This window comes from Portunus trituberculatus, chromosome 42 (genome assembly GCF_017591435.1).
Source record: "Portunus trituberculatus isolate SZX2019 chromosome 42, ASM1759143v1, whole genome shotgun sequence".
NCBI lineage: Eukaryota > Metazoa > Arthropoda > Malacostraca > Decapoda > Portunidae > Portunus > Portunus trituberculatus.
In genome coordinates, this window is record NC_059296.1 from 42,501 (window position 1) to 55,000 (window position 12,500).

The window sequence follows — 12,500 nt, forward strand, 5'->3', positions numbered from 1 at the left end:
AATGCAGCGATAATTTTGCCAAAGTATGCTTATTACTCTTATCTCGTTTTGAACACAGAGTTAGCACAATGAAAAACTGTTCTTCATTGAGTCCTCGTTGAGTTATTGGCTGTGCACAGTTTGGTCATCACTGTGCTTAGCCACTCCTATGTAATCTATGCGTCTTAAGTCTCCATGAAACACGTTCCTCGGCCTTACCAAAGAGGTGGCGGCACTTTGTCTAAAGTGTTTTAAGCTGGTGCTATAGCAGGCGTGACCTTAACGGCGACCCTCACCTCCTTATGGCTGTTGTCCTCCCTCAGCAGCTCTCCGTCCCCACTCCCGACAAGGTCGTTCTTCTCCGCACCAGCTGGACTCCCTAACCTTTCACACACAAACACACACACACACACACACACACACACACACACACACACACACACACACACACAGGCGCGCGCTATTCTAGATTTTTTTTTATTTATTTTTTTTTTTATTTTTTTTATTTTTTTGTTCTGGCCAATAACGCCTGCAGGTAATTTGCAGATTATTGGAAGCGCTATTAAGCTTCTACCCATTAGTGGCGCAAGTAATTTTATTGATAGTGAACTATAGTTATATACATTTTGTATTATCATACTTATTATTCATGGTGTGCTTCATGTGAAACTATAAATATAATTGCTCTATTGTGAGTATCAGTTTCTGCAAGTATGATAATGATACTTTGAACATTAAGAGGACGTATGACGCCATAGATGAATTTTTCCTGTACTGAAAAAGACGTGTTTCTGCTGCGTTTATTCCCATGCTGGTTATGTGTATAACAAATTGTTATGACATAAACACGTGCTCATGGAGTACAAATATGCTGGGGATCAGAATAAGGTGAGCAAGAATCACTTTCCACACGTCAAGCAACGAAGGCAAGCGGCCATCGACTTGTCTTGCTTGGGCTTGCGGTCATCCCCTAGCATGTCTGCCGGCAGGAAACTATTATGTCCATATTGTCCACTTACGTATTTTTACATTCATAAATGTTAATTGGACGTCTTTTTTTTTTTATGAAGCATTCATATGAATGTACTTCACATGAAAAAAATTAATATCCATGACTGCATAACTTACATTACTGCTACTGCTGCTGCTGCTGTGACATTTGTTACTGCTGCTGTTGCTGTTTGAAAACCTCATGCGCAAATACGATTCAATGACAAAACCTGATTCATGTATGTATTATCTGTACATGTCATAACAATAAGTCTGAAAGAAAGATCGTAATCACAACCACACGTCTCGTCGCAAGAGGCATGAGAATCCAGAAGGTTGCTCGAGGCCAGCCTCTCACCGTATTGTCTTTTCTCTCCACGTCGGTGTTATCACGGCTGTAGTGAGGTCACTCTGAATAACACTGTGGTTAGAGTAAAGGATAACTACACAACATTACCATGGCTCACCACACTCTCCAGTCTTCTCACAGCGGAACTAGTACCGCTGACTTTCACAGTATGAAGGAGCCACGCCACACTAATGATTCTAACCCCCACCATAGTGACTCACTCTGACATCGTATTACAGGTAAGTAAGTGTTTGTCTCTTACAACCTGTTGATGCTGATGATCAGTGTTCAGGAAGCTTTGTCTCTAAATTGTCAGTGACTGTCTTTCATAGCCCAGACCAGCAAGATTTATATTAATAGCACTTTTCTTAATTCTATTGTTTATACAAGAAAAAAAAATGAGACATGAAAAAAATATATATATATATATATATATATATATATATATATATATATATATATATATATATATATATATATATATATATATATATATATATATATATATATATGGGTGGTGACGAGGACAGATCGATGAAGGCAGTGTTGAATGTTTACCCTGTAGCTTCGTTAGGCTGCGTCCTAAAAACTATCTGTTCCAATACAAGAAACAACAAACATCGGAAGTCTTCCTGGCTTAGCGATAAAAAAAGGAGACCAAGGAGGAACAGAGGAAAAAAAATGCCCATGAACTTGAGAAGGAGAGAGTTATAGCAGGCCACCTCTATACTGGTTGACTTTGACCTGTTGGTGTCCTTACCCACGTTCACTACAGGTTCACCATGGGAGCCACAAAGGGAATTAGCATAACCAGATATCAACAGAGTCGATGAAGCATTAATGTGTGGGAAGCAATAAAGTTTAAACGAGGACAGAGGGAATGAGGCAAGAGCAGTGTAAATCGTTTGTGATACTGACAGTGCGAGGACGAACCATTATGATATTTTTCCTTTTAGCATTCAGATGGATGTGGGTAGTGGTCACTCCTGCTCGCTGAAGGTGGGCGTGAGCAAAGGAGAACAAGTGGCGTCCGTTATAATTACTGTAGGTCTTGAGTGAAGGAACACGCCCTCTTTATGATCAACAACAAACTGGTTTGGTGAACCGTTTCTGACTCACAAATATCATGAAAATAAGAAATGGCTTTCATAATAAAACTGAATTACTGAGTATAGAAAAAAAAAGAAAGAAAATAAGGTTTTGTGATGGAGATGCTGAGTCCTCGTGAGTTGAGTTTTTATAACAGGCTTAATAATGGAAAGTCCGGCATTACCAGACTTATTTTGCTGCAGTGACCAGCACAAACAAGGGGAAAGTAAAACTAAAATCCTAAGAAATCAAGGTATCATTGCAAACTGAGTCTCCATGCAGACTCTCATCCTCTGTTTATTTCCAGCCATAATCCTATCACCATTCAAAATTCGTCGTATGAAAATCATCATAAAATTTTCTCATGGCGAAGGAGCAAGTCATGGTGCTCTGTTGAGTAACATGAAAGTGAAAAACAAGTGACGGTCTGGCAAAAGACTGCGTGGCCTGAGTTCCAGACACACACACACACACACACACACACACACACAGAGAGAGAGAGAGAGAGAGAGAGAGAGAGAGAGAGAGAGAGAGAGAAAGGCAAGACTATTCCCCCTCACCGAAGACCCAGCGTCCTGCGCAGGCCAGGGGTTGTAGGTCATCGCTACCTGCTGCAGCACGCCCCGCGGTGATGCCACCCTTCCCTGATGCCACTCCAACACGAGACGCACCTCCACATGTCTTATACAGATGGCTATGAACACTTGCATGGTAACACTAGTCTTGCTGGACGAATTACCGTATTTTGGTGGGGTCAGTTTAGCCTGTGTGTGAGCGCCATCAGTATTCACCCAACAGAGAGAGAAACAGGTTTTTAGATGACGGGTGACTGATGCCTTTCTGAACCAGCCACAGATTTTTCACCAGTCGTGTTACCATGAATTACGACACAAAGCACACCTTGCTTCCGAATTCTTTTAGTGTGATCAGGAAAATAAAATCAGAATCGTCATAATCAGAAACCGATAAAAAAAAAAATAAAAATGGAGTTACAAACATGTCAAATCAAGAATCGATATCACAAGCAAGACCGAGAGAGAGAGAGAGAGAGAGAGAGAGAGAGAGAGAGAGAGAGATTTAAATACTGCCAAATAAGAATCCACGTGCAGCTTTATACTGTGGCACTACATTAGCTTTCTATTGTATTGTATTGTACGCGCCAGAGTGTGTTGTTTGTGCACGTAGTACAGATGTATACAATACGTGTTAGGTAACATCTTGGAATCCTTCAGTGGTTTGCGCTCTGGTGACGTCACCTTTGTTTTGGCATTCCTGTAGTGTGGCAGGGCACGTGATCTTTATTTCACATCCAGCGGGCCACGTGATGTGTTTGTTTATACACAGCGGGCCACGTGATGTATTTGTTTACACCCAGCGGGCCACGTGATATGTTGTTTACATCCAACGGGCCACGTGATGTATTTATTTACATACAACGGACCATGTGATATTTGTTTACACCCAGCGGGCCACGTGATGTGTTTGTTTATACCCAGCGGGCCACGCGATGTGCTTGTTTACACCCAGCAGACCATGTGATGTGTTGTTTACAGTTTACACCCAGCGAGACGCACGATGTACACTCAGAGGCCATAGTGATGTGTTTGTTTTTTTACGTTGTGGGTCACGTGGTGTTTTTTTTTTTTTTTTTTTTTTCAATTTTTTTCATTTACATATTGTTTGACCTTATATCACGTGTTACTTATATTGGAAGAGCTATGCATATACGAGTGTCCTGCACGTGTATATACCAATGACTAAGTAATGATTTGCTCAATTTGTGTTGAGTTTTATGAGAGAGAGAGAGAGAGAGAGAGAGAGAGAGAGAGAGAGATCTGACTGGACACACACACCAGAGGCGTTCCACATAGCGGGGCTCTCTAACACTGCTGCTGCTCTCTCTCTCTCTCTCTCTCTCTCTCTCTCTCTCTCTCTCTCTCTCTCATTCACCACCAAACTCTTGCATCCACCATCACTATCACTACGATTCTCGTTCCTTTCTTTTCATTAAACATTCATCTCGTCTCCCTTCATGCCCCGCATCTCTATAACATCCCTCCCTCGTCCCGCTACGTGCACTGCACATCCATCCTGACACTAGCACTTCATCACTACTCGTACTTCACCACATCTCTCCTGTCCTTCGCAATTGAGTTCCTTTTTTTTTTTATTATACGCCATCTTCTGTTCCCTTGAAGCCACTCACTGCCTCTTGCTTCCCTGGCCATCCATGACTTCCTGCTTCACCTGTACAGCCTCCCAATGATCGTGTTTGCTCGCCAGTCTCTTCACGTCACCTCAATGTTTGGTGTGTGCCACTCTCAGCCTAGTTACTCGTCTACTCAGTAAACAAGATAAAAGAGAATAGCGTTAGTTACGTGCATAAGAACGAGCAGGTGGAGGGAGAGGGTGAAAAAGGGAATGGAGGAATGGATAGAAGTATAGTAATAGCGGAAATAAAGGAAGAACAATAACAACAACTGCAATGGATGTCTATGTTTTCAATTTCTTCTCTTAGTTTGTGCCTTTGTGATAAAATAGTTCAGTGTTCAGTGGATGCGGGCAATATGCTGTACTGTTACGAATAGAATAGAAGTGAGAGGCAGTAAAGAAGAAGAGGAAAAAAAAGAAGGAAAAGAATGAGGAGGAGGAAGAGAAGGAAGAGGAGGGCGACGACAGCAACAAAGATTATTGCGACGAAGAGTATGACAAAAAAAGATGAACAACAGCAGCAGCAGCAACAACAACAACAACAACAACAACATCAGCAACAACAAAGAGCAGGAACATCCAAGTAGGAAAATGCAAGAGATGCAAACTGAATTCATAACATTGACGTTGAAGGTGGCAACATGGAGTACTGTACTGTGTGTGTGTGTGTGATTATGTGTTAGGTGTGTGTGTGTGTGTAATTCACTGTTTGATCTGCTGCAGTCTCTGACGACATAGCCAGACGTTACGAGCTCAGAGCTCATTGTTTCCGATCTTCGGATAGGCCTGAGACCAGGCACACACCACACACCGGGACAACAAGGTCACAACTCCTCGTGAAAGGAGACACACCCAAATATCTCCACCCGGCCGGGGAATCGAACCCCGGTCATCTGGCTTGTGAAGCCAGCGCTCTAACCACTGAGCTACCGGGCCGTGTGTGTGTGTGTGTGTGTGTGTGTGTGTGTGCATGATTATATGTATGTGTGTGTGTGTGTGTGTGTGCGTGATTATGTGTATGTGTGTGTGTGTGTGTGCGTGATTATGTGTAGTGTGTTTCACTGTTTGATCTGCTGCAGTCTCTGACGAGACAGCCAGACGTTACCCTACGGAACGAGCTCAGAGCTCATTATTTCCGATCTTCGGATAGGCCTGAGACCAGGCACACACCACACACCGGGACAAGGTCACAACTCCTCGATCTACATCCCGTACCTACTCACTGCTAGGTGAACAGGGGCTACACGTGAAAGGAGACACACCCAAATATCTCCACCCGGCCGGGGAATCGAACCCCGGTCCTCTGGCTTGTGAAGCCAGCGCTCTAACCACAGTGTGTGTGTGTGTGTGTGTGTGTGTGTGTGTGTGTGTGTGCATGATTATGTGTGTATGTGTGTGTGTGTGTGTGTGTGTGTGTGTGTGTGTGTGTGTGTGTGTGTGTGTGTGTGTGTGTGTGTGTGTTTAGAATGTTTAAGGTGTCCGTTTCGCCGTGGATCGCTGTGAAGGTTATGGTGATGGAGGCTTGCGCAGAAAAAGAAGAAAATAAGTCATAAACCTTTTTTTTTTTTTCCTATTTTATTTATTTATTTTTTTTTTTTATTTTTTTTTTGGGGGGGAGTGGTGAATATGAGAGAGAGAGAGAGAGAGAGAGAGAGAGAGAGAGAGAGAGAGAGAGAGAGAGAGAGAGAGTGAAAGAGAGAGAGATTGAGAACCAGGAAAAAACAACTAACAAGGAAGAGATACCCGTCGCGTCGTACTATGAGTTTCTTTCAAGGTCAAGGAGAGGCGCGAGGCACGTCCATTCCTCACTGTTCCGCCCCACCTCAATCCCAACCCCTCCCCACACACTGCCCACATCTCTCTCTCTCTCTCTCTCTCTCTCTCTCTCTCTCTCTCTCTCTCTGGAAAAATCTATATAAAAAACAAAAATAAAGATAAAGACATTTTCCGCACGCTTTCATGAGAGAGAGAGAGAGAGAGAGAGAGAATTATTGACTACAACAACCCAAAAGTAACGAAATTTCATCACGAATAGTGGCCTCATGTCATTTTCTATATATGTTTTGTATGTTGAAGCACTAAAATGACAGCAAAGCTAAGATACCAATACATACAATGGCGTCTCCATCTTCCACATCTGTAGCTCTTCCCCTTTCTCTTCCTCTCATTAGTATACCTCTCCAGCCGTTCCTTATCTCCCCCCACACCCCCCCATCCGTCCCTTCTTCGTCCACCGAGCGGCTGCGTCTCACATGTTTCTCCTCTAGCCTTACGACCTTGAGCGGGCAGGTGTGCTGGGCAGGGAGGGGCAGCGGTGATGACAGCAGTCGGTAGGTAACAACCAGACTTGCTCACTTGCAGCTGTGGACTTATTCGTTATTTGTCTGAAAGCATCTTGGTCATGAACGAGGTCGAGGGGTGCTTGGGCGGGTTCTTGGGATCTGAGATACGGCCAGGCTTAAAGGGAATGAGATGAGAAGGTGAGATAAGGAAGGTCTCAAGGCACAAAATGGTTCGGGCAGTTCACTGTGAAGAGTGATGACTGAAGAAAGCCTCCAGTAGTCATACAAGAATGTCGTGGGTGAATGCAATGTTTCAAGTTTCAGTTAATAAGAGGTATTGGTGTTCAGCATTCAAAGTCTATGCAGTGGTGAGACGTGTTGCACAAAGTCAATAGAGAATACCGCTCGACACTTTTGTGGCCAATGGATAACAAAAGATCTAGTCAGTGTCATTACAGGTTACACTCACCGGTGTCAGATAACAGTAACATAATGGAATAATGGAATAAGAGAAGCAAACAGTAATACCACCATAGTAGTGGCCAGTTTGTGGATGAGATAATGCTTGTCAGTAAATGATGTTGTTAATCGCATTTTTTTCTTTTGTAAGTGTAAAATTCCTTGTTCGGCATGAAGAGTTTTCATGAGTGATCAACCAATAGCAGCATTCGTAAAAAAAAAAAAAAAAAAATCAAGAAAAGTGGTCACGGCTGGGATTTCTCATCAGTAGCAGCGCTCTGGCGGAAACGACAAATAGGCAGAAAGTGGAATATGAAGTAAAAGAAATGTAGACAACAAATATCATGACTATGACGACCAGCCACAGTATGTCAGAAAACTGTTCTTCCGCTAGGTGACTCTCGAGGTCAGCCGTGTCTATATAGTACAGGTTTTAAAGTTTGATACTCAGAGATGTCGCCAAATAGTGTGTACTGGTGCGGGGTGTGTTGCAAGTAAACAAGTGTCCCCTGCTGAGTACTACGACGAACAACATAATGACAAAGGAGACAAAGATATGTGCGCACATTTTTCCTTGAGCAATCCACAGCCACGGCTTTGATATTATGTGCGGTGAACTGTCTCGGCTCCACTTTACTGCTGGTGCAACACAGATGATTACACACACACACACACACACACACACACACACACACACACACACACACACACACACACACACACTGCAAATTACTATAATAGAGCGCAATAGCGTTCAAATACCTGAGTCAAGGCTTAAAATAGAGAAAACGTAGCGCTGGTGCAAAATTATGTTGGCAAACTATAGTAAAGTGGATATTTACATTGTTGTTCAATCTTTGCTGTATATCTCAATCTTGAAATATCGAAGCCACCTACATAATTAGCTGCGGTAAGAGCATGTATCGCATAACTGTACAAATGAAATGTTAAGTGAAATTAATTTATAATAGAAAATTTGTAAATGTTAATACTTTATACGCACGACCTTGTAATTGTTTGAAGCTTAGTTTGTGTCGTCTCAAACAAGCATTCAAGTGCAATTAATTAATTTCGTGTATGGATTAATGGGAAGTAAGGAAAGCTAAAGATTTCGTGCTTGTTCTCGCCCCCTGTTGGATCTGGCCAAGCGATCACTACTCTCCGACTCACACTAAGTTTAATACTTGTAATATATGTAATGTAATGTAATGTATGTAATGTATACATAATGAAATTAATGAATTACACTGTTATTGTTTTTCATCATATAATTTGGTGACATTTCTGGACCATCACTGCATGCGTGGTCCGACTGTGACACAAAAGAGATGTTGTAAGAAAATAGATATGAAACAACTTTATTACTATTACATATATACACGTATTTTCGATTCAATACAAATCGAGAGAATGGGAAACTGAAAATAGAATGACAACTCACGAGAAGAACGTGTGTGGAGGGCAATGAATTGACAGAACACACACACACACACACACACACACACACACACACACACACACACTTGTGAGAGAGAGAGAGAGAGAGAGAGAGAGAGAGAGAGAGAGAGAGAGAGAGAGAGAGAGAGAGAGAGAGAGAGAGAGAGAGAGAGAGAGAGAGAGAGAGAGAGAGAGAGAGAGAGAGAGAGAGAGAGAGAGAGGAAGAACTACGAATATAATTACATCGGAACGCGGAAGATTTTAAGATGCACCAATTAGAAAAAAAAGGTAGAAAAAAACAACAACAACAAAAGTCACATGAACATCGAGACAATGGGCTGGAGGGGGGGAGCAGAGTGGGTAATGTATGTTGTGGGTTACAAGACAGCGAAGGTGGGGAGAGCAGTGCGCTGGTTTCCCAACGCCCCTGGTGAGGTAAGGAGGTCTCAGTCCATGGGTAAGGTTCGAGCGTAAGATCGCATGTGGTCTCATAGGTTGAGGGAAAGACGGTGATGCTGCAACTGCTGGTCTCGATCTGTAACAAACGAGATCACGCTGACCAATGAAAGCGATGGTGATGGACGTGTGGGTGAAAGTGAAGGTGGGTGTTGCTGCACGGGTTCACAGCCTCGTGGTTGTGTCTTGGGGATGTGCGGGGTATTATTTGATTAAATGTCGATTACGGGATTCAAGTTTTCACAAATACCGAGTTGGTACACGGAATCTCTGAAGACTCCACATATCCATCATCTCCCGTGCAATCATGTTAAAATACTACAACATTTGCAACATTTGTGAAGTATACAACGGAAGTACAATGGAAATACGTCAGCAGCACTGAATGGGACGCGTGCGAGTTTTCAACACCATGACATTACTTTGCAGCATTCCAGGGAGTGTCGTGAGAAAACGCGACCAGACTTGTGATTGTACCTCTAGCCTCTGTGAGAAAATAATTGATAAATTAACGCTTTTTATTATTAGCGAATCACTCTTGCGATGGGGAAACACTGTATTATGGAGTGCAGTGGTGCGCAGTGCAAGAATTAAGTACAGTGGTTATGGACGGTGTTGCCTCCACCTCCATCTCTCGCGTCCACTTAAGCGAGACGTGACCACTATCCCCTTCACCACCACCACTACCACCCCTATACCAGCACCACCCTCCCTGGTCCTGCTCACCCCTACGACATTTAAAAGGAATCTCCAAGCGCTAGTAACATTTATTATCTCATGATTTACAGAGGGTCAAGTTTCCCTTCCCCTCCACATGCCTTTTTTTTTTTTTTTTTTTTTTTCCCCCTTCCTTTCAAAGATATGTAAGCAGTGATTTGGTGCGTTCTTCTGTTGCCTGTCACTTTTCTAGCATTTCTATCTGCAATGCTTCTACTCTTTCCCTTAATACTGGATTTCCCCTTTTTTAGCAAGGAGTTGCTAGATGACCTTCGGAGGCTGTTTCAGGGTAGGCTTTCAGATGACTCAGTTGAGGGTTCATTGGGTCTGAATCAGAGGTTGCCTTATTAAACTTTTTTTTTTTCTTTTTTAGTGATTGCAATAATTATCTGGAGATCATCATGTAAATTAACACTTTCTGAATAGCTTTCTTTTGAGTACTTGTCTTTCGTATTCCATTGTATGTGAAGCTCATTTTGTTTCAATAGGAGAGAGAGAGAGAGAGAGAGAGAGATTATATAAAAAGAACGACTATTTGATATCCTTATACAGGAATGACACGTGGAATGTAACAGAAACTTCAATGCACAATGAGTAGTTGTCACAGAAAATGTGCAGGTTTGGAGCAAGAAACGAAAAACTGTTTAGGTGAATATTTTTACGCCCTGTTCTTCCGCCTTGCCTCCTGAACTGTTGATTTTGCTGATCTATTTATTAACTTATTTATCTATATTTATTTAATAATCTATCTTTTGATAAATGTTGATGAACGAAGAAGTTTTGAAACCTTGCCATTTTTCAGCGATTAGAGGAAGAGGTTAAAAAAGAAACTTTGATGTGTCTTGTCGTTGCTCGGTCCAAGATCGCTTACCATGAGGCCTTGGTTTGGTGTGTGTGCAGGATCATACAAGGCGGCACATAACACAGCTGAAGGTGCAGCTACATTAGTGGAAAGGTGATGCGGAAGTGTGAAGCGGCAGCGGCATAAATGTGAGGTACCAAACACCGGGTTGAGTATCTTTCATTCACTCCAATGGTGCTCTTGGTATGACTGTGCTTCCTGCATTTCCTCAGTGTTACATGCCATGTCGTGTGCTACTCGTACTTCCATGATCACTGCCCTTCCTTCTTTAGAGCTTTCACTTTTCATTAAGAGACAGGGCTAGATGGGGTGCAGGATAAGGCGGTGCATTGAAGACCTCTCTGTTTTTTGTTACCTTTGTATTGATCCGCATTATTTGCCACCCATATGAAGTGTGATCTGATAAAATGAACAAGAAGAAACCAGTGTTTGATTATAATGACTACTATCAAGTTATACGTCATTCAACAATTAGGCTTGTTACTTCCTTGTGTGTGTGTGTGTGTGTGTGTGTGTGTGTGTGTGTGTGTGTGTGTGTGTGTTATTATTCCAAAAACAGCAGTTGTTGCATATCAAAACAATGTGATGATAATTTTCTAGGATTTAGGTCGTTTTACACACACACACACACACACACACACACACACACACACTTTCTTTTCCTGCAAACGTTATAAAAGTCAACAATAAATTAATCTTTCTTAGTAGTACATCACGTAATGAATAAGTCTTTATGCATATCTCTCTCTCTCTCTCTCTCTCTCTCTCTCTCTCTCTCTCTCTCTCTCTCTCTCTCTCTTTTATTCATCTTTCCATTGTAAAAGCTAATAACAAAGCCACATTGATTAAAATATGCTGAAATCTTCAATGTGACATATTTTGAGTAATTCAGAAGTGTTTAATGATTTCGCGCTCAGTTTTACCTTTTTACCAGAGAGTACTTTCTCTGTCAGTTAATTTACTCTTGGCCGTACTTGCTGGGCTATCAACAGCTGACGCACCACTTGAACCTTTTCAGAAGTAGGCGCAAAGGTTACTTTGAGTACATTTTTAAGTAGGCATCTCACTGTGTTGGCATGTTTATCATGCAGACTTGATATGTATGTGCGTGTATCCATGTTCATCCTCATGGTAGCTGAACAAGATGTGTGGTGGGTAAGAGGGTTGCCTGGTGAGTGAGTGGGAAGGAGGGTAGACGGCGTCAGGTGAGAGGCGCGAGTTGGCAGCCTGTGGCAGGTGAGCGAAGCTGCGAGCGAGGGGCCGCGGAGTCAGTATTTTCCTGGTCGGTGTAGTGTCAGCCCACACGTCCCCGGGATCCCCATCGTGACTCGCCTCAGCTCCCCTGAGTTGTATCGTGATACCCCAGTGTTGCATATAAACAGCTACCTTGAGGCCGAGGTGCCACCAGTGTGGTGCAGCAAGAGGGAGACATTTTCATCGTACAAATTTTAAGCTGTAGGTCAGGAAAACGTCACATGTGATCTTCAGTATTTGGTCACCACTACCAAACATGCCGTCCTACTCCTACAAAGTTAATGTGAGTCACCTCTCCATGTTCATCCGGCTGTTTCACTTCCGTAGGGGATACCAATGGTTCGTTGAGGTCTTCATTATCTCTCTCTCTCTCTCTCTCTCTCTCTCTCTCTCTCTCTCTCTCTCTTATTAATAG

At 42.7% G+C, this 12,500-nt stretch overlaps 1 protein-coding gene across 4 annotated transcripts in view; it reads left to right on the forward strand.

The window, feature by feature from the left end:
- LOC123517566 (sodium- and chloride-dependent glycine transporter 2-like) overlaps positions 1-12,500 on the forward strand; it is a 44,904-nt gene that overhangs the window by 584 nt on the left and 31,820 nt on the right. For 2 of the 4 annotated variants that reach the window (XM_045277791.1, XM_045277793.1), the window contains exon 1: positions 12,096-12,368. The exons of the other annotated variants lie outside the window; for them this stretch is intronic. In XM_045277791.1, coding sequence (XP_045133726.1) covers positions 12,342-12,368 — 27 coding nt within the window. In that variant the 5' untranslated portion in view covers positions 12,096-12,341. Of the gene's footprint in view, positions 1-12,095; positions 12,369-12,500 lie in introns of those variants that run through there. 4 annotated transcript variants of the gene reach the window in all.